Source organism: Pelobates fuscus, chromosome 10, assembly GCF_036172605.1.
Source record: "Pelobates fuscus isolate aPelFus1 chromosome 10, aPelFus1.pri, whole genome shotgun sequence".
NCBI lineage: Eukaryota > Metazoa > Chordata > Amphibia > Anura > Pelobatidae > Pelobates > Pelobates fuscus.
The window spans coordinates 94,386,669-94,412,767 of NC_086326.1; the positions used below are offsets into that span (position 1 = coordinate 94,386,669).

General features: G+C 41.9%; 2 protein-coding genes across 2 annotated transcripts in view; one reads left to right on the top strand and one right to left on the bottom strand.

Annotated features, from left to right (window-relative positions):
- Positions 1-26,099, top strand: part of ZCCHC24 (zinc finger CCHC-type containing 24) — a 365,856-nt gene that overhangs the window by 185,632 nt on the left and 154,125 nt on the right. The gene's annotated exons all lie outside the window — the stretch shown is intronic.
- On the bottom strand, positions 4,655-20,874 carry PPIF (peptidylprolyl isomerase F). The gene is made up of 6 exons (XM_063435007.1): positions 20,713-20,874; positions 11,087-11,117; positions 10,494-10,582; positions 8,406-8,502; positions 7,467-7,542; positions 4,655-5,416 (listed from the first exon to the last, which is right to left on the bottom strand). Exons 1-6 carry the CDS (start codon positions 20,872-20,874, stop codon positions 5,278-5,280), a joined length of 594 nt encoding a protein of 197 aa, XP_063291077.1. The 3' UTR covers positions 4,655-5,277.

A 26,099-nucleotide genomic window follows, 5' to 3' on the forward strand; every position in this document is an offset into this window, starting at 1 on the left:
GCAAGTCTTGTGTGAAGTTTCCGCTATGCAGTGGTTAAACGGTGAACCAGCATTTGGGTCACGGACGCCCAAGGCTCATTGATACACTTGAGGAGAGAAGGTTAGCTTGTCTGGTCTTCTTCACACAGAAGAGCTACTGCAGCTCAAATTGCTGAAATGTTTAATGCAGACCATGATAGAAAGGTGTCAGAATGCACATTACATCACAGTTTGCTGTGTATGGAGTTGCTTGATCTCCGACCAGTCAGAATGCCCATGATGACCCCTGTCCACAACTGAAAGCACCTTCAATGATTATGGAGCAATGGAAGAATGTGTCCTAGTCTGATGAATCACTTTTCTTTTTAGATCAGTTGGATGGCTGTGTGTGTGTGATGTTTACCTGGAGAAGAGGTGGCAGCAGGATGTAGTGTGGTCATTTAAAAATAAATAAATGACAGTTATACTGGGAAACCTTTGGTCCCGGCCTTCATGTTACTTTGACCCATGCCACCTACCCAGACATTGCTACAGACCACGTACATCCCTTCTGGGAAATTGTGTTCCTTATGGCAGTGGCCTCTTTCAGCAGGATAGTGCACCCTGCCACACTCCAAAAATTGTTCTGGGATGTTTTAGGAACAAGAAAAAGAGTTCAAGTTATTGGCTTGGCCTCTACATGCCCCAGATCTCAATATAATCTATAAGATGTGCTGGAACAAATCTGGTCCATGGAGGCCCCACCTCTTAAATTAAATGATGATCTGCTCATGTCTTACCACAGGACACGTTCATTAGTTTTATTGAGTCCATGCATCAGAGCTGTTTTGGTGATAGGAGGGAGACCTACATATTAGGCAGGTGGGATTAATGAAGGCTGATCAGTATAAGCAAGGGGTCCTCAAACTACAGCCTGCGGGCCAGCCAGGGTCCTGAACCCAGCCCAATCACTCAGGGCCACCCGATGGGCCCTATTTCTTCAGGGGCCCGGTCAGCGCTGCGGCAGTGCAATAGCGCGACTGGACCCCTTTGAAAATTTGCAGCCGCAAAGTACTGCTGGGAGGAAGTGGCAGACACTTCCTCCCAGCTCCTTCCGCGCGGGACGGAAGAGCCACGCCGACTCCCATCAGCCACAGCCACCAGATTTAGCTGTGTGTATTTATGTCTATGTATGCATTTATTGCAGTATGTGTCTGTGTGTGTGTGTGTGTGTGTATCTGTATGTATGTCTGTCAGTATGTATCTGTGTGTATGAGTGTATATATGTCAGTATGTGTATTTGTATGTCTATGTATTTCAGAATGTTTGTGTGTGTGTAAGTATTTATGTCATTATGTATGTCTGGGTGTGTGTATTTATGTCTGTATGAATGTCAGTATGTATGCATGTCAGTGTATGTGTGTATGTATCTGTCTTTGTATGTGTGTCAGTATGTCTGTATGGCTGTGTGTGTATGTCAGTGTGTATTTCTGTATGTCAGTATGTATGTCCTTATGCGTGTTTGTGCTTGTAAGTAGTTATATATATTGTTTAAAAAAAAAAAATTACAAATATAGTCCGGCCACAGCAGTGTCTGAGGGACCGTGAACTGGCCCCCTGTTTAAAAAATTTGAGGATCCCTGGTATATGCTGTGCAGTGCTCTTTGCTCTGAAGGGGGTCTAGCAAGGAAGATCAAAATAGACTGCAAAATATGCACCCGAGATGAGTACCTAAATCTGTTCAGGCCAAGGAGTTCTAGGTGCATATTCCAGCTCGCTTAACCCTGCAAAGGTTATGTGTTAACTCCATCACTAGTGGGGTGGTCTAACAGACAGCCACTAGAGGAACTTTAAGGTCATTGGGATGTCCAACATCAGGTGACCAAAAGTTCACATGAGGACATCCAGCGTCATCCAAAACCCCATAGGAAAACATTGTATAATGCTTTCCTATGACGGAAGTACTAATGAGAGTGCAGCCATTGCCATGCATGCACATTAGATCTTCCCCACTGGCTGACATTGGCAGGGGATGAGGGACATGCTACAGGCACCAGAACCACTGCATTAAGCTGTAGATTTTCCTTTTATCAAGCTAAGACATGAAGTCAAATAGAAACATAAATTGAAAGTACAGAGTGTGGTTTTTCACACAATTTTCACAATTCAATAAGCAACACGTGACAGGTTACGTTATTCCTGGTATACATATACACATCAGTAAAGCTGTTGGCACAAAAGTTTGTACATACTGTAGACATTAATTTACTTCTGAAACATGTTTCAGGAGGCAAACCACATTGCCTGAATAAGAGTCATCAGGTATCAGCCACATCTAAGTGACTGAATACCAAAAAGAAAAAAAGGGGCCATTGTCGGGTGTGGCTCGTGTGTTGAGAGGCCCCGTTTCAAGTCAAAACTACATCCAGTCAATTGCACAGTTTGTTCCACAGGTGTCAAGTGGAGCCTCCATTGTGAGATTATAAAATGTACAAAGTTAAAGAGCTAAAAGTAATATTAACACAAGCTCAAAAAGTAGGCGAGCAGTCTGAGGAGAAAAAAAGGGGATAGATCCAACCATGTACACATGGGTTCAGGTCTTGCATTTGGAGAGTAGTTTCAGTTGGGGAATAAATGAAGGGGTACTCTGGAATAGAGCAGTTGTCTTGCAAATTAGATATACAAACGGATCTCAATCCCCATGTCAAGTTAGTCTTTGTGATCGCTCACAGGAGGAACGGCAGTTTGTACTTTGTAATGTAGTGTTTTGTGTTTCACCAGTGACCCCATTCCTCCTGCCACCCCAACTTTCCCTTGTTTAGTGAGGTTTCCTGACCTAATCTGTGTACATGCCATTGCCTCAGTCCCAATTTGTCATGATTTGGCTTAATAGTGCTCCCTAAGTGGGTTTTTGTAGATTTCCATTTGCCATCAGTGTATTAGCGGCAAAAAGTTTGAAATAAAACCTTACAGTCTAGCTGTAGATGTTCTGTTGACTATAGTGTCCCCTTAAGTCTATGGAGAGAGGGTAAAGACCCACACCAACTTAATAAACTGTGAAAGAAATGTACTTGTCAAAACAATCTTAAGATTCTTCCATAAACCAAGAGACAAATAATTGCCAAACAAGTTTTAAAAATATGTCAATTTTTATTTGCCTACACACAAAAGAATCAGAAGTTTCTAGCAAATTAGACAATATTTTTCTCACTTTTAAGTTATCAGTAGCAGACATCCAATTGGTCAGCCAGGTTAATACAATGTTAAAACTTTTGAACAGCATATCTGGAAAAATAGTAATAGAAACTTAATTCACTACCTATCCTAGACTAAAATTTGATCTGGTAGAATATGCCAAATCCAATAGCAGAGACTCTAGAATGCACTTCCAGGGAAGTCGTCTTTTCACAGTAGTTTAAGTAGTTCCTTAATATTTCAAGGACAGCCTTCATGGTTATGGCATAAGTCTCAGAATCTTTTCATGTTTACATCTCAAACATATGAAGCTGTACTAAATTCCTCTGTGTGCTGGGGAGCTTGTAATCTAACGGACTAAATCTTCATCTCCTCAACACATTTTCTTCCTTGGATCCCAATTGTTTGACAGTCTGCCATAATCCACATGGACACCTGATTGGCAAACCTAAGGCTTTCAACATGTAAACTATAAATTAAAAAAGAAAAATCTAATCTGGTGCAAATATCATAAACCAAGTATGCATATGTACAGATAAATTTCACATATTCCATATTTAAAAGCTCAAACATTTTTGATGCAGAGTGTAAGCTTACAGGTCCATTTATTCCTAGTCCCAGTGATTATCAGTTTCACATTTTCTTACAACTTGAGGAACCCCTATATAAAATGTCAACATGTATGCAACTGTGTCAATATTAACACAGTTTGTCATTAAAGCTTAAATTAAGGTGAAAAAAAAAAAAAAAAAGATTTCCAGCTAGAGGTAGGTTAATCAAACCTGAGAATACCTGCTTAGTATATGTCCCATGTGGCTCTCACCTGCACTGGATAACTCATTTTATGTGCAGCTCTGAATAGGGCAACTGAAATATTCTAGCTAAAATAATGTTAGACTTTAAAGGGATACTCACAACCTCTAAATACTATCGTTTTCTGAAGTGCTTTATTTGTGAAGAGAATGTCCTTTCATTTTGCACTTTTTTTTTTAAAGTGCAATTTTATAAGTGAAACCTACTAGCAGGCTACACGTCCTGTTACTTCCTGGTTTGGTTGGCTCAGTGGCACTAAACTCAAGAGGCAGCAATTGCACAGAGCACCAGTCTTGCAAACACTTCTCATTGAGCTACATTCAGATTTGGACAGCTACAGAATGTCTGGATATGCCCCCAATAAAAAAAAAAACCAAAAAACCATAATGTATATTTTCTTTGAGGACATCGCTAAACAGTGATTTTTTAAAAATGTAGTGGAATGTCCATTTTTCTCCATAGCTCACCCATTTACTGCTATAAATTAGGTCATGACTGTACAGCAGAAAGACGACTACAACACTTTTTGAATTTACAAATCCCAGAAATGTGCTCCATGTGTAGCATTAAGTATGATTGTTCAAAGTCAAAAAGCAGCTGAATAGCAGTGGATTCAATCACAACCCTTTCTGCAATCCAGGATGAGGATCTACACCCCCCCCCCCCCCCCCCCCCCTTCCTTAAAAAAAATAAAAAACATTAAAAGGATTACCAGAGGCACCCAGACCATGTCATCTTAATGAAGTGGACTGGGTGCTGTGGTCCTTTATCTTTAACCCTGCATGCAATGCTTATATTGCAGAGCTAAAAATGCCTCTAGTTGCCGTCTTGACCATCACCAGAAGCGCTACTGCTGTGAGAAGAGTCAAACTTTCATTTGACTGCCAGAGCTCAGTGCTAGTGCTTAATTCCTACCAAATTGCTGAATTATAAACCCATAAATAACCACCAAAAACTCAGTTTATACAAGTATGTATTTTGAAATGTGCCCAATTAAAACCAATGTCAGCAGTGACCCCAATGACTCAAAACAAAATGCACAACACAGTATGGGACAGACAGTACAGCTAGCAATATTTTAGTGAGAAGAAAAACAAAAAAAGCAGGTGATTTGGTTTACTACTAGTGTAGTATTTAAATAAATATAAAAAAAAAATTGATGCCAGATGGTACATGAAAGGGTCAAGAGTCATTGTTTAAATAAAGACCTGAACAATTTATACAAATAAGTCGCCCATTTCATGACTATAGGAAATTTATGGCTCTTCCAGTGATGTTGATGTTCACAAAATTAGTATTAATTCGAGGAGGTCAAGAGGATAGTTCTCCACAGTCAGCTATGACAATTCTTTTAGAGGGTCGCCCACTTTTGCTACCATAGCTCTCCATTTTCTTGACTATATCATGGCCATCTTTAACGTAACCGAACACAACATGTTTGTTGTCCAACCTAAAAATAAAGAGCAATCAGTTAGCATCCTACTCCAATACATTGATCATTGTATGGTGATAAATATATTTAAGTGGCTCTATAACACCCTCCCACCCCTCCAAATTCGTATTTCATAAAGAAAACCTTAATGAAATACTCACATTGGAATTTCACTGAAATCATAAGAAAAAAAGACAAGACAGTGTAGTGCCTACTTAGTCTATTTCCCTTGAAATCCCCCCCCTCCCCCCCTCAAAAAAGCCACTGGTGACAAATATGCACGGCCTATGGAGGATGTACTCCAGTATAGAGTGGCCCTGTCAACACATACATCTTCATAGGCACACTATTATAGATTTGAATGAAGGCACTCGTGTACAATGCAGATGTAAAGGGCATCCCATTCACATGAACAGAGTAACAGAATAGTTGTTCAACCTATTCAGGTTGATATGTCCAAGTGATACCGGAGAAACTGACGGAAGCCAAGCACAGAGAGATGGACACAGGTTTCTTCAGGAAGGAAGAGATTCTTTATTGGATCACCGATCGGGACTCAGAGGGACTAGCGTCACCAAAATACAGCAAAGTCTGAGTACTGAATACATAGAGTACATTCCTTATATAGCACTGTAGCTCCTCCCACAATTAACTACACCCACACATACCCTTAACCTATTTAATAAATAGAGTCTAAACTCATCCATCCGGTCTAACCACGTGGCTCATCTGATACAAAGGAGAGGGACGCGTAATTCCAGTTCTTACATTCCTGCACCTGGTCAGTACAGTGATAACAGTATCTTAGCTACGTGTAATTAACTAACTGATACTACAAACACATATACATACATATGCCTTGTGGCAATCTTAGCCTGCTAAACTTGTATTTTACTGGAATTACATCACACAAGTATAATCTCAGAGTAAACAGCAGGTTATACAAGTTTTCCATTAAACGGAGCATGGTGCCAGAGCACTATAGGAAACGAGTACAGCAAGCTGTTATGGTTATATATTGCTTAGAGTTAACTTTTAATCATCCGATTCCAAAATTGAACGTCCAACTCAGGGCTCAAAATTCACTCTGCACTAGCAGTTTGTGAATGAAATATTTAGGTCTGGAGATTAGATTCCTGGTTACTGTGCCGTGGATCCTCAAAGTTTGCATGGGCAAGTAACTTCTAGGCCTGGCTCGGACTTTATATTCCATGTCCTACTCATTTAGCAGCTAGGATTACCAGCACAGAAAATTTGAAAGCAGGAGATTCCTTCGAGATTAACTGAAAACAAACTTCTAGTTAATCTACAATAAATAGATTGCTGCCTGTTCTGCATAACGATCAGAAGCAGGAAAATTATTGTCTGTAGTATGCCCCCTACTGGTCTATAAAATACGGTTATTCTTAACCCAAGTTATTTTTAAGTGGGTGTTATTAACACTATATTAGAGGGCAGATTAGTTACACAAGGTAAAAGGAGCACTACAGACTAAATAATTCTCCCTGCTTTCCCCTTTAATGGGTGAATTGTGGGATTATGTTTTTTTTTTTTTTTTTTTTAAAGTTTGGAAAGTTTACACCTTACACACTCTTCAGGGAATCGCAAGACTGCAATGTACCTGATCACCATGAGCATGCGATTGAGACCATTCTAAATCGCACTGTAGAGATTAGAGCTATATTTTAGATCTGAGAAGCTCATTAAGAGTCAGGTAGGGGGCGGAGCCGGACTGCTAAAGCAACTGGTCGCATGGGATGCAAACCAAGAAGCCAAGACCAGACCAGCTTTTTGTAGCTCACAACACTTTAACTGTCTCTCCTGACATATCTACACCAAGCAAGCCTGAATTCTCAACAAGTGCAACTTTTTCAGCCTGTTTCACTGCTTGCTCATCTTACTTGGACGTTAACTATTCTAAAAAAATGTGCCAGTACCAAGATTGCCACACTACTGATTATCAATTTTGTGTCATGAGTTTGCTGGTCGTTGCAAGACTAGCTTGTGTTACTACATGTGCACAACAAAAATAAAGAATATATAAAATTAAAGTCAGGTAAATACAAACCATTCTGTTTCCACAGTACAGATAAAGAACTGTGAGCCATTGGTATTTGGTCCTGCATTGGCCATTGAGAGAACACCTAAGGATAGACAAGACAAGTAAACTTTCACTAAACCGTTATTTTGCACGTCCCCCCTTCTTCCCCATAGGATATTCTCCAATGCAATATGCAGCTCTCCAGGTGCAATTTAGAGAAACTAATATACTGTACAGTATTTTGCTAGTAATTAATTATTTTGATGAGATTCTGGAGAGCTACTTGACCTATACTTTTCTTTTGCAATGCTTTTCTCTGACCAGGTTTCATTCAACATGGGACTATCAAAACATATTTAAACTAAGCAGTTTTTAAAGGGACACTATAGTCACCAGAACAACTACGGCTTAATGTAGTTCTTCTGGTTAGTATAATTATATGCAGGCATTTTCATGCAAACATTGCCTTTTAGAGAAAAGGCAGTGTTTAAATTGCCCCTAGGAACACCTCCAAGTGACCACTCAGATGGCCACTGGAGGTGCTTCCTGGCTCAGTGCTGCACAGTAGGCAGATCTGCCGTTTAGAGTCACTCTGCATGGGGACGCTGAATTTTCCTCATAGAGATCCATTTAATTCAATGCATCTTTATGAGGTGCTGAATGGCCAAAATGGTGTTTGACCCCCGTTCCCTTGCCAATTTTAGCCTAATGCTTTCCCATGGCAATGCTGATGATGTCACTGAGGGGCAGGGCCAGCAGACGCGCATGGCACTGGAAATAAGGAGAGTTTTCATGCTTTTAAGGTGTGGAAGGGGAGGGCAAGCCACCATAATAGTTGCACTATACAGGTTTGTGTTCCTGACCCTATAGTATTCCTTTAACATGCCTGTCAAGACAGGGATTCTAAGCAAATCAACAACATGTATTGGGGGTAAAGTTATGCATGCAGAATTAAAGTAATCTTACCTGGTCCAGTGTGTTTTAAGATGAAATTTTCATCTGGAAAGCGGCTTCCATAAATAGATTTCCCACCTGTGCCATTATGATTGGTAAAATCTCCACCCTAAAATAAAAGGGAGACTTGAAAGCAACATTTGTTTCCCACCGTAATTTAGAAGATTACAAAAGTAAATCTAACAGTTGGATGGGATGTAAACCATTCAGCCCACATTACTGCTTAGGGGTCCTAAAGAAATTAAGAATATTGTAAACAGACAACTACATAATTAAATTCTACATTTTAATTAATCTTACAAAGAGAAAAAAGTGAAACATTTGACACAGCTATAGTACTCCTAATACTTCAAACATATTTGACATTGCGGCAATGTAGAAAGAAAAAAATTGCTCTGCGCCAAGACAGAAGATCCCTTCCTAGCAGAATGGCAGGAGCTTACTTTGCTGAAAAGGAGAGTGTCCGAGAGGGTGTTTTGTAACACAGGCAGCATTGCAAGCACAGCTCCCTAGTATGCGACATCACATTGCAAGCATCAGTTAAGGGCACGCAAGGAACCTTCCAGCTGAAGTGGTAGCGGTTAACACAGTGAAAGAGTTTAAGCATACGTGGGATAAGCATAAGGCTATCCTGGCTATGAGATAAAGCCAGGGACTAATGAAAGTATTTAGGCAGACTAGATGGGCTGAATGGTTCTTATCTCCCGTCACATTCTATGTTTCTATAAAGGCAATGCACAAAGATCAGAGCCCCTCCTTACAGGAGTCCAGTGAGAGAATCCACTGCAGCTCTCACAAAGGTAGAGCAGACTAGTGAATAAAGAAAACAAAAAAATATATAAAACAATTTGTGTGTGAAATTGTAGCAGTTTGGCAGTGTGTGTACATCTGTGCATCTGTGCATGTGTGCCTAATATTACAGAAAAAGGGATGCTAAAATAGTAGTATGTTTAGCAATGTACTTGTGCATTTAGTGACAGGCAATATTTGTGTGGGGGATCTGGCTGTGTGGGTATCCCATGAATGTGACTGCTGTGCATTTCAGCAAGTCTGTATCGGTCTCAGAGCAGAGAGTTGGAAAGGCTGTGATCCCTCTAAAAAAAAAAAAAACACCCACCCCCATACACAGATTCATGCTACCAGCTACTGTTAATTTTATGGCTATAGAGGTTTGCCTCATACACAAAGCACATTACTATGTGTTTTATTGCTGTGGAGCTCTTGGATACACTCTTACACAATAAAAGGTAAGTCAAATTCCGGTTGCCCGACACCCTGGACATTTAGTTCGACACCAGGCAGGTTGTTTTTTGCCTCGAACCCTGCCACAAAAAGAGTCAGGACTGTTCTTTAGGTCTGGGCAGGGAGTCTGGGTAGTAAATCACTCCTCCGTGGTACTGGTACTCACTAACGAGTCAGCACATTCACGGTTATTACCAAGCCTGTGAGCTCTGGGACTGCGAGGGATCCATTACTGTTCAGATATACTCCAAAAGTCCAATCTAGTCAAAATTTGATAATACCCCACAGCAGAAGGGTAATATTGGGGTTGACAAGTATATATAAAAACTGCCAAATCGACTGAAACAACCTTAATGACATAACATCAATTGAACCACCACTATTCATCCACAAGAAATATTTGTCAGATCCTTTGTCAGTATTAACATCTCCCTGATAGACAAGCCTACAGTTGGCTCTCATCTTCCTTCTTTACACTCAAAAATTGTTATGACAGATTTGGCATCTGGTTACTTGTGTTCATGAGTGGGCACTTGAGGGAGTAGGTTTACAAAAAAGCTCCATAAAGTTCACAAAAAAAAGTAAAAAACACCCACAAAATACAACTGCATTTTGCAATTGCATGTTGGGGGTTGAGGAGAAGATTCTTACTGCATAATGGCAATCCATGTATCAAACCCTTGGTATTAAGCAGTACCCACTGTTACGTCACAGGTTACGCTCTTAATTTCAATATATTTATCAAAACGGTTGAAGTCCCATCAGATGTAGTAACTTGCTACACTTTCAGTTTATTACAGCAGATACTGAAAACTAGCGCTGAAATACTTGGTCAATTGGATTGACTTTATTACACACCTGGCACATGAAGTTTGGGATTATTCTGTGGAATGTGGATCCTTTGTAACCAAATCCTTTTTCCCCTGTACATAAAGCTCGGAAATTCTCTGGAGACAAAAAAAACCCCCAACAAAGTTAGAAAATCAATTTTAAGTAATTATTTTATCTATACACATTATCAGTATATTGCTAGTGATAACCATTATTAGTGTGTAACAAGCCTGTAGAAAAGCAAAAAACAGAAGTAGAAGTGATTTATGCAATAAGAGGAGGAAGCTATAGTGGCAAAAAAAACAGTTTTCTTGACACTGTAGTTTCCCTTTAAGTGTTCTATAACCCCTATACAATTCCCTGTCTCCTCCTCCCAAAGTAAGTGGGGGGAGGGGGGGGGGGGGGTTAAGACCCACAAAAAATTAACATGGAGGAGTATGGCAGTAGATTTTGCATGTGGATAATTTCATAAAAATAGACAAATATTAAAGATATTAAACTAAGCTACAAAATTATTTTTTAAACCACCATTTTCTATGTTGTAAAATGAGGGTCATTTACAACAGAGTGTCCCTTAAGGCAGGAAGTTACATGTTGATGGAATATTTCAGTTATCTTACCTGCTGTGTTTGGCACCACATCAGCTTTTAACTAAGAAAAAAATAAAAATAAAATGATTATGGTATTTTTCAGTTTAATAAAAAAAATAAAAAAGATTTTTTGTCTACATCAAAACAGTTTGAGATTCTTATTATAACACTTGCCATATTAGGCTTCCACAGTAGGATTACAGCTTAAAGGCTACTATTGGGGGAAGAACAGTAATCTAGAGGTGAATAAGAGTTATGAGAAATGTTTCTCATTCAGCTCAAGTGCCCTGGTCAGCTTTGAGCAGCTTGAAGTTGTGAGGTGCTTGTTTTAGCGATATTTATTTTACATGCGGTGTACCCTCTAGAGATTCTATTCTTTATACACTGGCATAATTTTGCTACAGATAATGCACACTTACTACATAGTTAAGATTAGAAATGGCAGTCACAATATTCATTTATGCAACACAGATCCTCTTTAATAACTGTCCTCTAAGCTTTTCTAAGAAACAGTATCGAGTCAGTACCAAGAAGTGGCTTTTCGTAAAATGGTTCAGTTTTCTACAGAAAAGCAAAAAAAAAGGCTTACTTTTTAAAGTTCTGTGCATTTATTTTAAGGGACACTTTAGCAACACCCCTGAAATCTGCCTGCTCAGTTCTCTGGCCCTACCTCTAGCCAAGGTACTTACCCTGCGCTCCAATAGTAAGGTTCCCTGATCATAATCTTTTTTTATTATTATTATTCTACTTCCAAAAACCCCATTAAAGTGGCATGTCATGGCCGCATCCATTTTTTCTCTTATTCTTCCTAATAAGGAGGGGAACTATTCAATAGCGTTCAATATGGCAATATAGAATAGAAAAAAAATAAAAAATAAAACCACACAACCCTTTGAGCATTAATCTAATCATACAGAGTGGACATACAAAATACAGAAGATACAATATGACAGGACTATCCAGTTTGCAAAATGCCTAATTTCACAGTAATTTTTTATACCAAAGATTAAAGATTACCAAAAGTATTACATATCTATGATTCTCAGCCATCCCAAGCGTTGAATAAAGTGTAGGTTCAACTGTTGAGGTACAAAAGCTTTCGTTAGCTCCAGAACTGCAGTTCTTGCATTAGTTTACAAAAACAAACCTTGAGTTAATATTTGCCTTTTGTTCCTGCAAAGTTCACTTGCACATTGACATTATTACCCTTGCACATAAATCCAGCGTTAAAAGCTACATGGATCTATTCCAATTAGATGAAAGCCCATTACAGACCGTTTTAGTAATGCATTTTGATACTGGAAGACCTAGAAATATGGTTCATATAGTGTGTGGCATTTTGCATTACTTTGGATGTGGCATAGACAACCTCCCCCTCCAAAAAAAACATACATTTAAAAAAAAAAAAAAAAAATACCCTTACTGGATTACATACACCGCTCACATCAATGGATGTGCAATCTTGTGTTTGCCATCAAATATTTATACTGTTTGATGAACTCTAGACACATACCTGTAAGTAGACAAGCCATTTTAAAACTATTTGACTTCTGTTTGTCAAAAAAAAAAAAAAAAAAAAAATGAATGCAGGGTTTATTGCATCTATTGGAGCTGATGTGAGAGTGAGTGCAGGGCGCAATTAATTTTGCATGTTATAGTGCTGATGCCCATCACATGTGATCCTATTAAGGATTAATAAGTATATAGGGGTTTAAAAAAAAACAGATATCCCTCTTGTAGTTTTGCCTTTAAAGGAACACTATATGGTCAGGAATGCAGACGTTTATTCCTGACCCCTAAATATAGTCAACTTTTACTCCAGTCTGTTGCTGCTGGCTCTGTCCCTGATCTGCCTGCTTGACTGACATCAGAAGTAGTGACCTGAGCCAATCACAATGTTTCCCAGGATTGGCTGGACTGTCAATGAAACATAGCATAGCTAGCCAAACACAGCCCTGACTAATCAGCATCTCTTCAGAGATGCATTGAATGAATGCATATATGAGGAAAGTCCAGTGTCTCCATGCAGAAGGTGGAGACAATGAATGTCAGTGCTGCACACTGCAGCACTGCCCCAGGAAACCCCTCTAGCAGCCATCTGAGTGGCCGCCAGTGGAGTTGTCCCTAGGCTGTAATATAAACACTGCATTTCCTCTGAAAAGAGTGTTTACTGCAAAAAGCCTGAAGAGAATGATTATACTCACCAGAACAATTGCAATAAGCTGTGGTTCTGGTGACTATAGTGTCCCTTTAAGCTTAAAGAAACAAAGTGAATTGTTAGTGTAGGTTTTGTCTTGATGTGATAGGCTAGCTTACGCTTGAATGGTCATTTGAGTGATGTTAAAAAAAACATACTAAAAATGTTTTGACTACTTACAAAGGGGATGGAGAGGTGTCAGGTCAGATAGTGGGGCAGATGTGAAAGGGATACTTTGATGTTGATAGTTATGCGCAAGTATAGCAGGTAAACACCAAAATACTTTAAGCAAATATATAAAATGGCAAAGAAATTGCTTGAGCATATGAGCAGTAGCAGGCCACTTCTATTTATTTTCTGATACCTCTCTCACCCCCACATTCCATCTGTCAGATTAGAGGTGGGATGAAAACGTTGAACAGCATTTACAGCAGAGACTGCATGCCACAATTGATATTTATTTGAAATATATTTAGTTCAGTCCAGACACCTTTACTACAAAGGTGTTTGATTTGATTGTTGAGCCATTTTCAGAAATGTAAACAGAATACAATTGTGCATGTCACCAAGGAAGTCTAAATTACACGAATGACTCAGGATGCTTACTGGCAGAAACTCTAATGTTACACCTAAACAAAAACAGGATAGATTGTGTCTTTATTTGGATGTGGGTCATGCTCTTATGACAAAATAAAGATTAAGAAACTGCAAACAAAAGCAAAACAACAAACACCACAACAAAAAACAGCTTTAAAGTTTTACAGGACTACTTAAAATGCCTTATGTTAGCAAACAAATACAGGGATTCAGTTCCCCCACATGACCCTATTGTGTTAAGCCCACAACAACATCACAGTAACCACCAATATCAGTGGGTACTACACTAATTTTAACATGGGAGAACAGGCCAAAAGCAAAATTTACTGCCTAAACAACTTCCAGGAAATCATAAATTAAAGGGACTCTATAGTCACCATATAAAAGCAAGAAAGACAGGTCCCCCAGCCTTCCTTCTTGCTTTTATATGAACTTTCATTCATTAAAAAAAAAAAAATCGGTGTTTTTATATTAAAAACTTACCTCCGTTCCAGCGCCGAGCTCCCCGCTAGGCCGCGCCCCCTTTTTCGTCAAAATGACGAAATCGCGGGGCCCAATGGGACGGCTTCGCGCTGGACCAATCGCGTTCTTCATAGAGCGGCATTGAATGCCGCCCTATGAAGAACCTGAGCGCTTTACCGCGCATGTGCGCGGAATGCGCGTTCGCGAGCTGAGCTGTCTGACTGACAGCTCAGCTCGCTTTATAAAATTATCAATAATAATTTAGGGCCCCCACCCGCCCTGTGCGGCGGGTGGGGGCCCTAAAATTATAAATGAGGGGGGGACCTACTGTCCCCCCCCCGGCCCCCACCCCTGTGCGGCGGGTGGGGGCCCTAAAATTATCAATGAGGGGGGGACCTACTGTCCCCCCCCGGCCCCCACCCCTGAGCGGCGGGTGGGGGCCCTACAATTATCAATAAGGGGGGGGACCTACTGTCCCCCCCCCGGCCCCCACCCCTGAGCGGCGGGTGGGGGCCCTAAAATGATCAATAAGGGGGGGGACCTACTGTCCCCCCCCCGGCCCCCACCCCTGAGCGGCGGGTGGGGGCCCTAAAATTATCAATAAGGGGGGGGGACCTATTGTCCCCCCCCGGCCCCCACCCCTGAGCGGTGGGTGGGGGCCCTAAATACAAAGGGGGGGGGGACCCTAGTTAACCCTCCCCCCCCAAAAAAAAAATATCTCCCTACCTACCCCCCTCACCCTAAAAATAATGAGGGGGGACCATTAACTAAAAACCTGTAAAAAAATGAGATAAAATCAACTTACCATTCGATGTTTTCTTTCTTCTAAAATCTTCTTTCTTCAGCCCCAAAAAAGGCCAAATAAAAATCCATAATAACCGACGCAATTAAAAAAAAAAAAAAAAAAAACCGAGCGCAAAAAAAAATAATCCATCTTCACCCATGGAGGGCTCCGCGCAGACTGAGCTCCGCAGGGCGGGGGAAGGCTTATAAAGCCTTGCCCCGCCCTGCAATTAGGCTAAGAACACTCTGATTGGTGGGTTTAAGCCAATCAGAGTGCTCTTTGTCATTTTACAAGCGTGGGAAAGTTCTTTGGAATTTTCCCACGCTTGTAAAATGACACAGAGCACTGTGATTGGATGGATTTCAAGCCATCCAATCACAGTGCTCTGTGTCATTTTACAAGCGTGGGAAAGTTCTTTGGAATTTTCCCACGCTTGTAAAATGACACAGAGCAATGTGATTGGATGGCTTGAAATCCATCCAATCACAGTGCTCTGTGTCATTTTACAAGCGTGGGAAAATTCCAAAGAACTTTCCCACGCTTGTAAAATGACAAAGAGCACTGTGATTGGATGGATTTCAAGCCATCCAATCACATTGCTCTGTGTCATTTTACAAGCGTGGGAAAATTCCAAAGAACTTTCCCACGCTTGTAAAATGACAAAGAGCACTCTGATTGGCTTAAACCCACCAATCAGAGTGTTCTTAGCCTAATTGCAGGGCGGGGCAAGGCTTTATAAGCCTTCCCCCGCCCTGCGGAGCTCAGTCTGCGCGGAGCCCTCCATGGGTGAAGATGGATTATTTTTTTTTGCGCTCGGGTTTTTTTTTTTTTTTTTTTTATTGCGTCGGTTATTATGGATTTTTATTTGGCCTTTTTTGGGGCTGAAGAAAGAAGATTTTAGAAGAAAGAAAACATCAAATGGTAAGTTGATTTTATCTCATTTTTTTACAGGTTTTTAGTTAATGGTCCCCCCTCATTATTTTTAGGGTGAGGGGGGTAGGTAGGGAGATAAGTTTTTTTTTTTGTGGGGGGGGGGGGGGGTTAACTAGGGTCCCCACCCCCTTTGTATTTAGGGCCCCCACCCGCCGCACAGGGGTGGGGGCCGGGGGGGGACAGTAGGTCCCCCCCCTATTGTGAATTTTAGGGCCCCCACCCGCCGCACAGGGGTGGGGGCCGGGGGGGGACAGTAGGTCCCCCCCCTATTGTGAATTTTAGGGCCCCCACCCACCGCTCAGGGGTGGGGGCCGGGGGGGGGGGGCAGTAGGTCCCCCCCCTTATTGTGAATTTTAGGGCCCCCACCCGCCGCACAGGGGTGGGGGCCGGGGGGGGACAGTAGGTCCCCCCCTTATTGTGAATTTTAGGGCCCCCACCCGCCGCACAGGGGTGGGGGCCGGGGGGGGGGGCCAGTATGTCCCCCCCTTATTTTTTATTTTAAGGCCCCCACCCACCGCACAGGGGTGGGGGCCGGGGGGGGACAATAGGTCCCCCCTTATTGATAATTTTAGTGCCCCCACCGGCCGCACAGGGGTGGGGGCCGGGGGGGCAGTATGTGCCACCCTTATTTTTAGGGCCCCCACTCACCGCTCAAGGGTGGGGGCCGGGGGGAGGAGAGTAGGTCCGTCCCCCCCCCCCCTTCAACCACTATTGTGGCCAGACAGCATCCCTGTGGGTTCGGGCTTCAGCTGTCAGCTGAAGCCACGCCCACAGCAGTGCTGACAGGCTGTCAGCACACAAAGCGCGTTCACAGTGCTTTGTGTGCTGATAGCCCGTCTGATGCATTCACCCAGAATGCATCGGACGAGAGGCCTTTTTAGGGCCTCTGAACTCGGAAGTCCCTCTGGTGGCCGTCTGATTGACTGCAACAAGAGGTGTTCCAAGCTTCCAATGTAAACACTGCATTTTCTCAGAAAATACAGTGCTTACAAGAAAAAGGCTCCGGGTAGCTGTAGCACTCACCTAAACAACCTCATTAAGCTGAAGTTGTTCAGGTGACTATAGTGTCCCTTTAAGAGGAGTCTCTAGAGTCTAGAAGCAGTTCAAACAGTAAGAATTGGTGTAACTGAATCCCCATATGAATTTGCAAAGAGATCGACTTGAGTAGCCTTGCAAAATTTTAAGTTATTTTAGGTGTGAGTGCAGTTCTGTATTTTTTATACATTTGTATCTTTACGGCAGCACCACTAATTAGAAATGCAGTACAGTGACAGGAGTATCACATAGGCATGATATTTGTGTTCCTTTGGAGCCGTGAGCTTTTAGAATTCAGACATTAGCTAGTCTTCATTCCTCACAAGGCCTACATTTTAATATACTATGATTTATAGTTGTCCTGGTGCTTGGAATTTGTATGTGCAGTGTTCCATACAGAGTTAAACCCCTTTAATAGCAGTGTGCACCTTTCCCCCCAAGTTTCTTTTTCAGCTTAAATGGACACTAGTCACCAAAACAACTTTAGCTTAATTAAGCAGTTTTGGAGTATAAATCATGCGCCTAGTCTCACTGCTCAATTATCTGCCATTTAGGAGCTAAATACCTTTCTTTATGCAGCCCTAGTCACACCTGCAAGCATGTGACTCACACAGCCTTCCAAAACACTTCCTGTAAAGAGTTATCTACTGTTTACGTTTATTTTAAATGCTTTGTAACTTAGAGATTTTCATATCTCCTGCTCTGTTAAAGGAACACTATAGGGTAAGGAACACAAACATGCATTCCTAACCCCATAATGTTAAAATTACCATTTAGGTGATTACATCATCTGTGCAAACCAGAAATAAGAGTCATCATTTGGATTATGTATACTGAATCAGGTGGTTTGGGACCATGCATTCTATGATATAGTGCTCAGCATATTATTTACACTTAGCCCCAGATTTGTGGTCTGAATTGATGTGCACCATTAACTGTTTGCTTTCTATTGTTGATTAGATATTGTAGAGATAACTGAAAGACTGTCTTGTTCTAGATTGGGACTTTTTTTATAAAGTGCGCCATTTACCAGATTTAATCTCTACAGGTATATATACTATTTTAAAAGCAGACTAGACAGATTTTTTTTTATCTGATTAATAATTAAAGAGAGATTCAAGTCTAAAAACCAAATGGAGTTTAGAGTTTATTCACTAGACTAAGGTTAGAATTAGCAGGTGTTTAAGTTTAAATACCAAAAGAAGAAGAAAAAATTGTCAAGTCAATTAGGTTTGATTTTTTAGTCAATTTAAATTCACACTTGTTAACAACTATCTTACATTTTGTTCCAAATCGAAAGTGTGGTGTTTCACAACTCCTTATCCTTAAAAGGATAACAGTGTGACATGGCATCTTCACAGGAAGCCTGCTAGCTATCAACTTTTTATTTGGGCACAAGGTCACCTTGTAGCCCAGACTGGGACAAGTGTTACATGTGATAAGAGCACTAGGAACTTGACACTCAACAAGGGCAACAGTTTTACCCTGGCCGATCTATGGCCCACAGCAAAGTAGCAAAATATATAAATTAGTGTTTTTTTTAAATTTCCTCATGGCAAGAAGTTAGAAAAATGACATGACTGTCCTGTCAGGAAGTATTAGAGATATTTGAGTTAGAAAGTTTTGTAAACATTTCCCAAATTTACTCTGACAAGCTACTGTAACAGAAGCTGCTTTGTAGGACAAAGTCACCAACTTTTACAAGTTGGCATAGTCCTCTCCTCCCCCAGTTTGATTTGTATATTAAGTGGGTGTTTGTGGTTTACCTGTGTGCCAAACAACAAGTAGTAATTGCAGCAAACGCCTTAGCATATAGAAACATAAGGAAGTGATTATATATTGTGACTGGCCTTATATTGCAATAAAAAAACAAAAAAAAAAACAGTATGCAGCTTTACAGAATATTTACATGGACAGGATTTGTTAAAACTGGAAGAACCACAAGCCACCTTTAACAAAATTACAAGATTCCAACTGTTTTATTCAAATCATAAATATCTCTATGCAGGCAATGAATGGGTTTAAAAGAATGAATAAAGCAAAATGCATAAAATTGTACATTGCATTGGGCCCACATGTAGCCAAGCATTTTATTTCACAATCCTCCATAATTTATATGACACCTGGCCATACATTTTTCTCACTGCCCATGTCAGGTCCCCTCTACCAGGCACAGGGAGAAAGGAGACTGCATCCCTTTAAGTCAGCAGATGAAGAGGCACCATGGAGTTAGGTGACCATACTATACCACCCACCAATGCCACAGGTACAAAAGCAAATTACTGTACTTTATACTATCACTGAGGCAGCCAAGGATTGAATTAAATCTCAAAGAGCGCTTTCAATTTGGGAGAAATGTTAACCCCTTGTTTCCCATTTAACCCTATAAAAGCTGGCACAGAATGGTTACTATGACCAGACAATGAAATGGAGAAACACAGAATAAAGGAGCCCCAGTCTCAGCCCCCGTTCTGGGGGTGTCCCTTGCCTGTCCAGGGGCCCCGGTCTCAGCCCCCGTTCTGGGGGTGTCCCTTGCCTGTCCAGGGGCCCCGGTCTCAGCCCCCGTTCTGGGGGTGTCCCTTGCCTGTCCAGGGGCCCCGGTCTCAGCCCCCGTTCTGGGGGTGTCCCTTGCCTGTCCAGGGGCCCCGGTCTCAGCCCCCGTTCTGGGGGTGTCCCTTGCCTGTCCAGGGGCCCCGGTCTCAGCCCCCGTTCTGGGGGTGTCCCTTGCCTGTCCAGGGGCCCCGGTCTCAGCCCCCGTTCTGGGGGTGTCCCTTGCCTGTCCAGGGGCCCCGGTCTCAGCCCCCGTTCTGGGGGTGTCCCTTGCCTGTCCAGGGGCCCCGGTCTCAGCCCCCGTTCTGGGGGTGTCCCTTGCCTGTCCAGGGGCCCCGGTCTCAGCCCCCGTTCTGGGGGTGTCCCTTGCCTGTCCAGGGGCCCCGGTCTCAGCCCCCGTTCTGGGGGTGTCCCTTGCCTGTCCAGGGGCCCCGGTCTCAGCCCCCGTTCTGGGGGTGTCCCTTGCCTGTCCAGGGGCCCCGGTCTCAGCCCCCGTTCTGGGGGTGTCCCTTGCCTGTCCAGGGGCCCCGGTCTCAGCCCCCGTTCTGGGGGTGTCCCTTGCCTGTCCAGGGGCCCCGGTCTCAGCCCCCGTTCTGGGGGTGTCCCTTGCCTGTCATGGGGCCCCAGTCTCAGCCCCCGTTCTGGGGGTGTCCCTTGCCTGTCCAGGGGCCCCAGTCTCAGCCCCCGTTCTGGGGGTGTCCCTTGCCTGTCCAGGGGCCCCAGTCTCAGCCCCCGTTCTGGGGGTGTCCCTTGCCTGTCCAGGGGCCCCAGTCTCAGCCCCCGTTCTGGGGGTGTCCCTTGCCTGTCCAGGGGCCCCAGTCTCAGCCCCCGTTCTGGGGGTGTCCCTTGCCTGTCCAGGGGCCCCAGTCTCAGCCCCCGTTCTGGGGGTGTCCCTTGCCTGTCCAGGGGCCCCAGTCTCAGCCCCCGTTCTGGGGGTGTCCCTTGCCTGTCCAGGGGCCCAGTCTCAGCCCCCGTTCTGGGGCTGTCCCTTGCCTGTCCAGGGGCCCCAGTCTAAGCCCCCGTTCTGGGGCTGTCCCTTGCCTGTCCAGGGGCCCCAAACCCCCTTCCTGACATAGAGATAGAGTGCCACCTGCTCACCTCGAACGTGACCCGGCCCAGGGGCTGGTTATCGGCTACCAGGTCCATGTACACCCTGGGGTTACTCTGCGGCTTGTTACTGCAGGCTCGGAGAGCGGTGAATGTACTACCGGGACCGGTCCAGCAGCCCCGGAGGAGAACACGCGCACCGGCACTCAACATGCTGCTACTGCTATGAGGCCATTGAGTGCCGCGCTGTATTTATAGAGTGCGGACAGCGATCCCTGCGGACACGGCTGGTAGTGCGGGTGAGCAGCGCGGGAAGCGTGAGGGGGCGTGCCCTCCTGTCACAGTCTCATGTGAGTCAGTGGTGGAGTGCCAGCTAAGCACATACAGCCAGCACTCACCTCACCACAGGCTCTATTTACAAAGATTTTATTTTTTTATAAAAATGGGCATTTTCTAAATGGATCAAAAGTTTACCAGAAAGTGTATGTGTAGTTTGTGTCTAAGGAAGAGAAAGTGACAAGAAGCTAACCAAAATACCTTATCAGGAAATATTTTAACAAAAATAAATAACATTCAATTATAAAAAAAACTATATATATATAATTTATACGGGTCACAGAGGCACACACATATTACCAGTTTATGGTAGTCAGTGTAACCTTGTGAGAAAAGTGTTTGAATCTCCAGGTGAATGGTAGACAGAGGGAGCCACGAGCCCCCATTTAATGGGTGAAATAGACAGCAGGACTGTCATGGGTCACTGCTGGTAGAATAAAAGTTAGGTGTGAAAAGTAGGTCGTAAATCCGAAAGTAGGATGAGTGGGGAAGCAAAGGAGCTCATCTGAGCAGGGTCTACATGAGTGCCCTAATGAAGTATTGTTCCTGTAACATTTTGTCATTAACTCATTTATTCTTAAATGCCCCCCTTGTATAATATTGTAAAGTTCTGCCGAACAGGTTGGCACTGTATAAATACCAATAATAATAAAAACTCTGCCCTAAGTAACCAATGTCAGTTGTGGGGAAGAGTCTCCATGTTAGCAAACCACTGTAAATTTCTCTCGGGGAGTTTGAGGGAGTATTAGCATACCATTCCCCATGATACATAAATTTACATAAGATACACAAGGGTCAGTGACAATACATTATCTTACTTCAGGCTCATTGATAATACATTATTTTAGGGATCCTCCATGAGAATGACATACAACAGTTTTGGGGAGTTTTTTTGTTTGTTTTTTTACTACATATAAGCAAAGAGTCTGCATTTAAGGGTCTTGAAATCAGAAAGTAAGATTATCAGAATAGTTAGAAAGAGCTATAAAATATGCTGTTAAGTATTCATTAACAAAAATGTGGTCCGGCAGCAAGGCCTGATTTGACAAGTTACTGCCTGTGTTCTATCATAGAACACCTGTGTACAGAGCTAGGAGAGGGAAGGTGGGAGAATGCAGGTCATTTAGCATTTACATGTTATTGGGTTTTAATGTGAGACGGTACATGGCTCCCATCACTATAAGGTTATTACCACACAATTATTTAACAGTAGTGTAGTAGTACTCTGCTCATTAGTACAGCATATGTTCAGGTTGTACATCAAGTGTGAAAATGTACACATTACAAGTGTGATTTGATAGGTGGATCAGGCTATGGATATCAGGGACAGCCCCGGTTGTAAAACTGCTGCAAAATTATTTGACAGAAAACAATTCAATGGCACCCATAGATTTATAGCACTGTAACCATTATAATGAGCTTTAGTGGTTTTGGGGCTTGGAGAGCTCCTTAAATTGTGACTTTATTTACATGCATGAAAGTGATCTCATTGTGTGGATAAGAGGTATATAGACCCTATCAGTGTTCTTATGTATTTAAAAAAAGTTTCAGCCCCATAGCCATTGCTCAGTTATAGTTTATATATTGGTTCGCAATCAGCAAATTGTTTTCTAGTTTTTGTATTATATTCTGGCATTGACCTAGGCTTGTTTAGCGACATCGTGTATTTCTGACCATGGCAAGTTTATTTGATTTTCCGTACTTCTGTTTTCCTGACTTTGCTTGTTACGGATTACAATTGTTCTCTCTATAGCTTGTGGTCAGCCCGGCCATTCTAAGGACCAGTAATACACTTTACCCTATCTATAGACACTGATCCAAGTTCTGCGTGTTGGAGTACTGATTCCTTACATGATGTCTGCAGCATCATGCAATGTATCTGGCATTCAGAAGTACTTAACGTTTAACATTGACCTAATTTATTTGTATGAACTTGCTGGTTGAAGCTAACATTTCTGGGAAAAGATATCACAAGACTGTCCAATAAATATGAGATTTATTTTTGTTCATCTGGTGTATTTTCTAAATTCAGAAAGTAATGTGGGCCCTATCCACAAATGTGTAGACAATAACATCTAAATTAAGTATCTTATACTATGTAATCTAACATTGTTTTAAAATATTCACTAACAATTGCAAATTGCATAACAGACAGTTAACTGCAGTTTTCATTAGGCACCGTCTAGTGGGATTCAACATTGCATTATGCAAAGTACATCTCAGGTGTATAGAGAAAGAATTGTATTTTAATTGTATCCACACATTTACTGTCAACTTGGCTAGCCCAATTTATATGTGATGTTTCATTGTCTATAGTGTGGCCTACAGTCATGCACTTTAATGTCTCTGCATAACACACTGTGAAGGGTTGTAAAAATGTCTTTGCATACACAAATTGGTGACTGTGAATGACAGCAGTTGGTGATAATGATTATAGATGCAACCTGCGCACTCATGCAAACTACGGGCAGATGTCAAACTGCAGGCATATAAAGCCTCTCTGGCTATTACAGTTCAAACTGTGCCAAGTACCTCTTCATTTTTCAAATCTAATGTAGCCAGATTTAATGGCAAACTGGATAACAATTTCTAGTGAGTGAAGCCTGTCAGGATTGAAGTTGAACACTTTGCGCATTTATATTATTCATTTATTTATTTAACTCATGTATATATTTACTAAAAGTCACATTTAGAAGCAAAACATAAAGGTCATTTTGGTTAAAGAGTAAATAGCATGACAATAGCTAATAGAGACTAGTACTAGGCCACTGGAACAACTTATAAGTCAACTGTACAAGATACTCAAATAAACACACCGACGGGGCCTGAACCTCGCAAACGCAGCCTACTGACCGCTCGACCCAGGCGGGGTCTCGCACCCACAAGGATCACCCTTACCTGCTGGAGCCACAGAGTCACAAACGAATAAGTGATATGTACTTGGAGAGGCACAAAATACTTACGCAAATGTGAAATAGATAAGAATGTAACAAGTACTACTCTCGCTCCTCAATATCAGCCTACCGAATGTTATCAACATGTAATTGTATACCATACCCAGTGAATGTGATTGTCTGCTACTGCCACTGTATGACCTTAACACCCAATTGACATTCTTCCCTTCCCTGTTTTCTACTTCTGTAACCTCACTTGAACTTGAAAACAACTACTAAATAAAGATTGTAAGAAAAAAAAAAGATACTCAAATAAAAAAAGAAAACATGAGTATATTGCTCAAATAAATTTAAACATATCACTAAAGGTGACAAACCCCCTGCTCGTACCCACTGTAGCTATCAGATGACTGCCTGTACTGGTTAAGCATCTTCAAGACAGCATAGATACTCAATAATTAAATCAAGGTAGATGAGGTTAATAGAGGACCTGATGGAGCCAAAGCCCCTGACCCATTCTCCTCAAACAGACTGGCAATCATTAAGGAGTTCCAGAAAATACCCACAAAGAGTTGGTGACATTTCAGCATGGGCCTCAAGAACTGCGCTGGCAGAGAGAGTCCCAGAAGCTCGTGGGCAAGGGAAGTAGGATAAAGTGAGGGACAGTCTTTGCTTTGGAGCCCTGATCTCTCGTCTGAGATGTACCATATGAGGTAGGAAACTTGACTGACGCATCAGTCTTTGCACGAATGTAGAGAGAATGATGTGGAAGCTAAAGGGATACACTCATAGTGGGGTTAACCCATAGTAAACTACCAAAGTAGTAAAAGAAAAAAACAAAGAAAAATCTGATTGCCCTAATGAAGTAAAATATAACTTTTAATAATTAAGATTAAAAATAGATATGTGGTTGCCGTGTACAAAATGCACAACATTTATCAGCATAAACATATAATAGGCTGTACATTAGTCGGTCGCTATGTACAAACTTATAAACCTAAAAAAGAAAATAAATACATAAATATAATGGGTAAAACCCATGAAAGTAAATAGATCATAGGGCTACCTACAGAATGAGAGCCCTAGATATTGGGCTATTACCTGTGTGTACTGAGCACTAAGAGAAAGATTAGTGATAATACGTAGAGATATCATGCCATCAGGTAGTGTCTCTAGGTAAGGTCGATATGACACTACATCTAATTTTAAGAGCACAGAGGACCTGTTCAAACGTTTTCAGTGTCCTCTGATAGATCTTAACTGCAACAAGACAATGTTGCAGTTTGTGAAAATGGCCAAACTGTTACAAACAGTGATACAATCTGATCTGTTTTGCTCGATCTCAATATAAATCTCTGTACTTAGTTCCACATCTATGGTGCTGGTTTAAAGTGCACCCACGCTATAACATAATATGTATTGAGATGTGCAAAAAGAGATAGATGTATTTGCACAAGCAAAAGTCTACATAAGTAAGTGCAACGCTAATAATGTATAAACTTAGTGCAAAATGTGGCACAAAGTTAAGTGTTATTCGCCCAGTGTATTAACTATATTGAATACAAAAATGCCGATGTGGCTATTGCTGAAATATTGCCAAGGTGCCCAATTCAGCTGACAGTGAATCACTAACCTGTTAAAAACACTGGGAACCAATAGTTAAAGGGCTAGAAAGGGTTTCCTATGTTAATGAAATATATAAATTGCCGACAGATCAAATGTCATGCCCGCCTGCCTACTTTTAAACAAAAAGGTGAAAAAAAGATATCGAGCAAACTTAGCCCACCCAGTCTATAACAGGAAAGAAACTCGGGATTCTGAAGGATGTGTGGTGTTCACAGGTCAAAAATCCACACACAAGGCTGTTACAGCGAATCACCGAAGACTCCTGACGCGCGCGTTTCGCCCACAACTCATCAGAGGGGAACCGATGTGTGGTAAGTAACCGACTTTATAATGGAAAAGAAACGTTCTGATAGGAGAGTTTGAAAATCTGGCTTTTTTCAATTAGCCAATCCCAAACGAGACTTAAGAGTGATGTAGTCCTGTCGTGTACGTGAGCTCTAGATGGTACGAATCATTAACCCCATCAAGTCTAATTTCCAAAACGTTAAGTTATTAGTGTTAAAGAAATTAATGGAACTTTCCTAGTTTAGATTCACATGGAGTCAAGCGTTTAGGAATAGTATAAACTCTTAATTTTGATCT

What these genes read in the sequence shown, in the direction of transcription:
- PPIF (XM_063435007.1), bottom strand. Translation starts at nt 20,874, where the DNA reads ATGTTGAGTGCCGGTGCGCGTGTTCTCCTCCGGGGCTGCTGGACCGGT. An exon ending in TGGGCCGGGTCACGTTCGAG is followed by an intron (nt 11,118 to 20,712) that starts GTGAGCAGGTGG and finishes TTTTTTTCTTAG; the next exon opens with TTAAAAGCTGATGTGGTGCC. An exon ending in CTTAAAACACACTGGACCAG is followed by an intron (nt 7,543 to 8,405) that starts GTAAGATTACTT and finishes GTCTATCCTTAG; the next exon opens with GTGTTCTCTCAATGGCCAAT.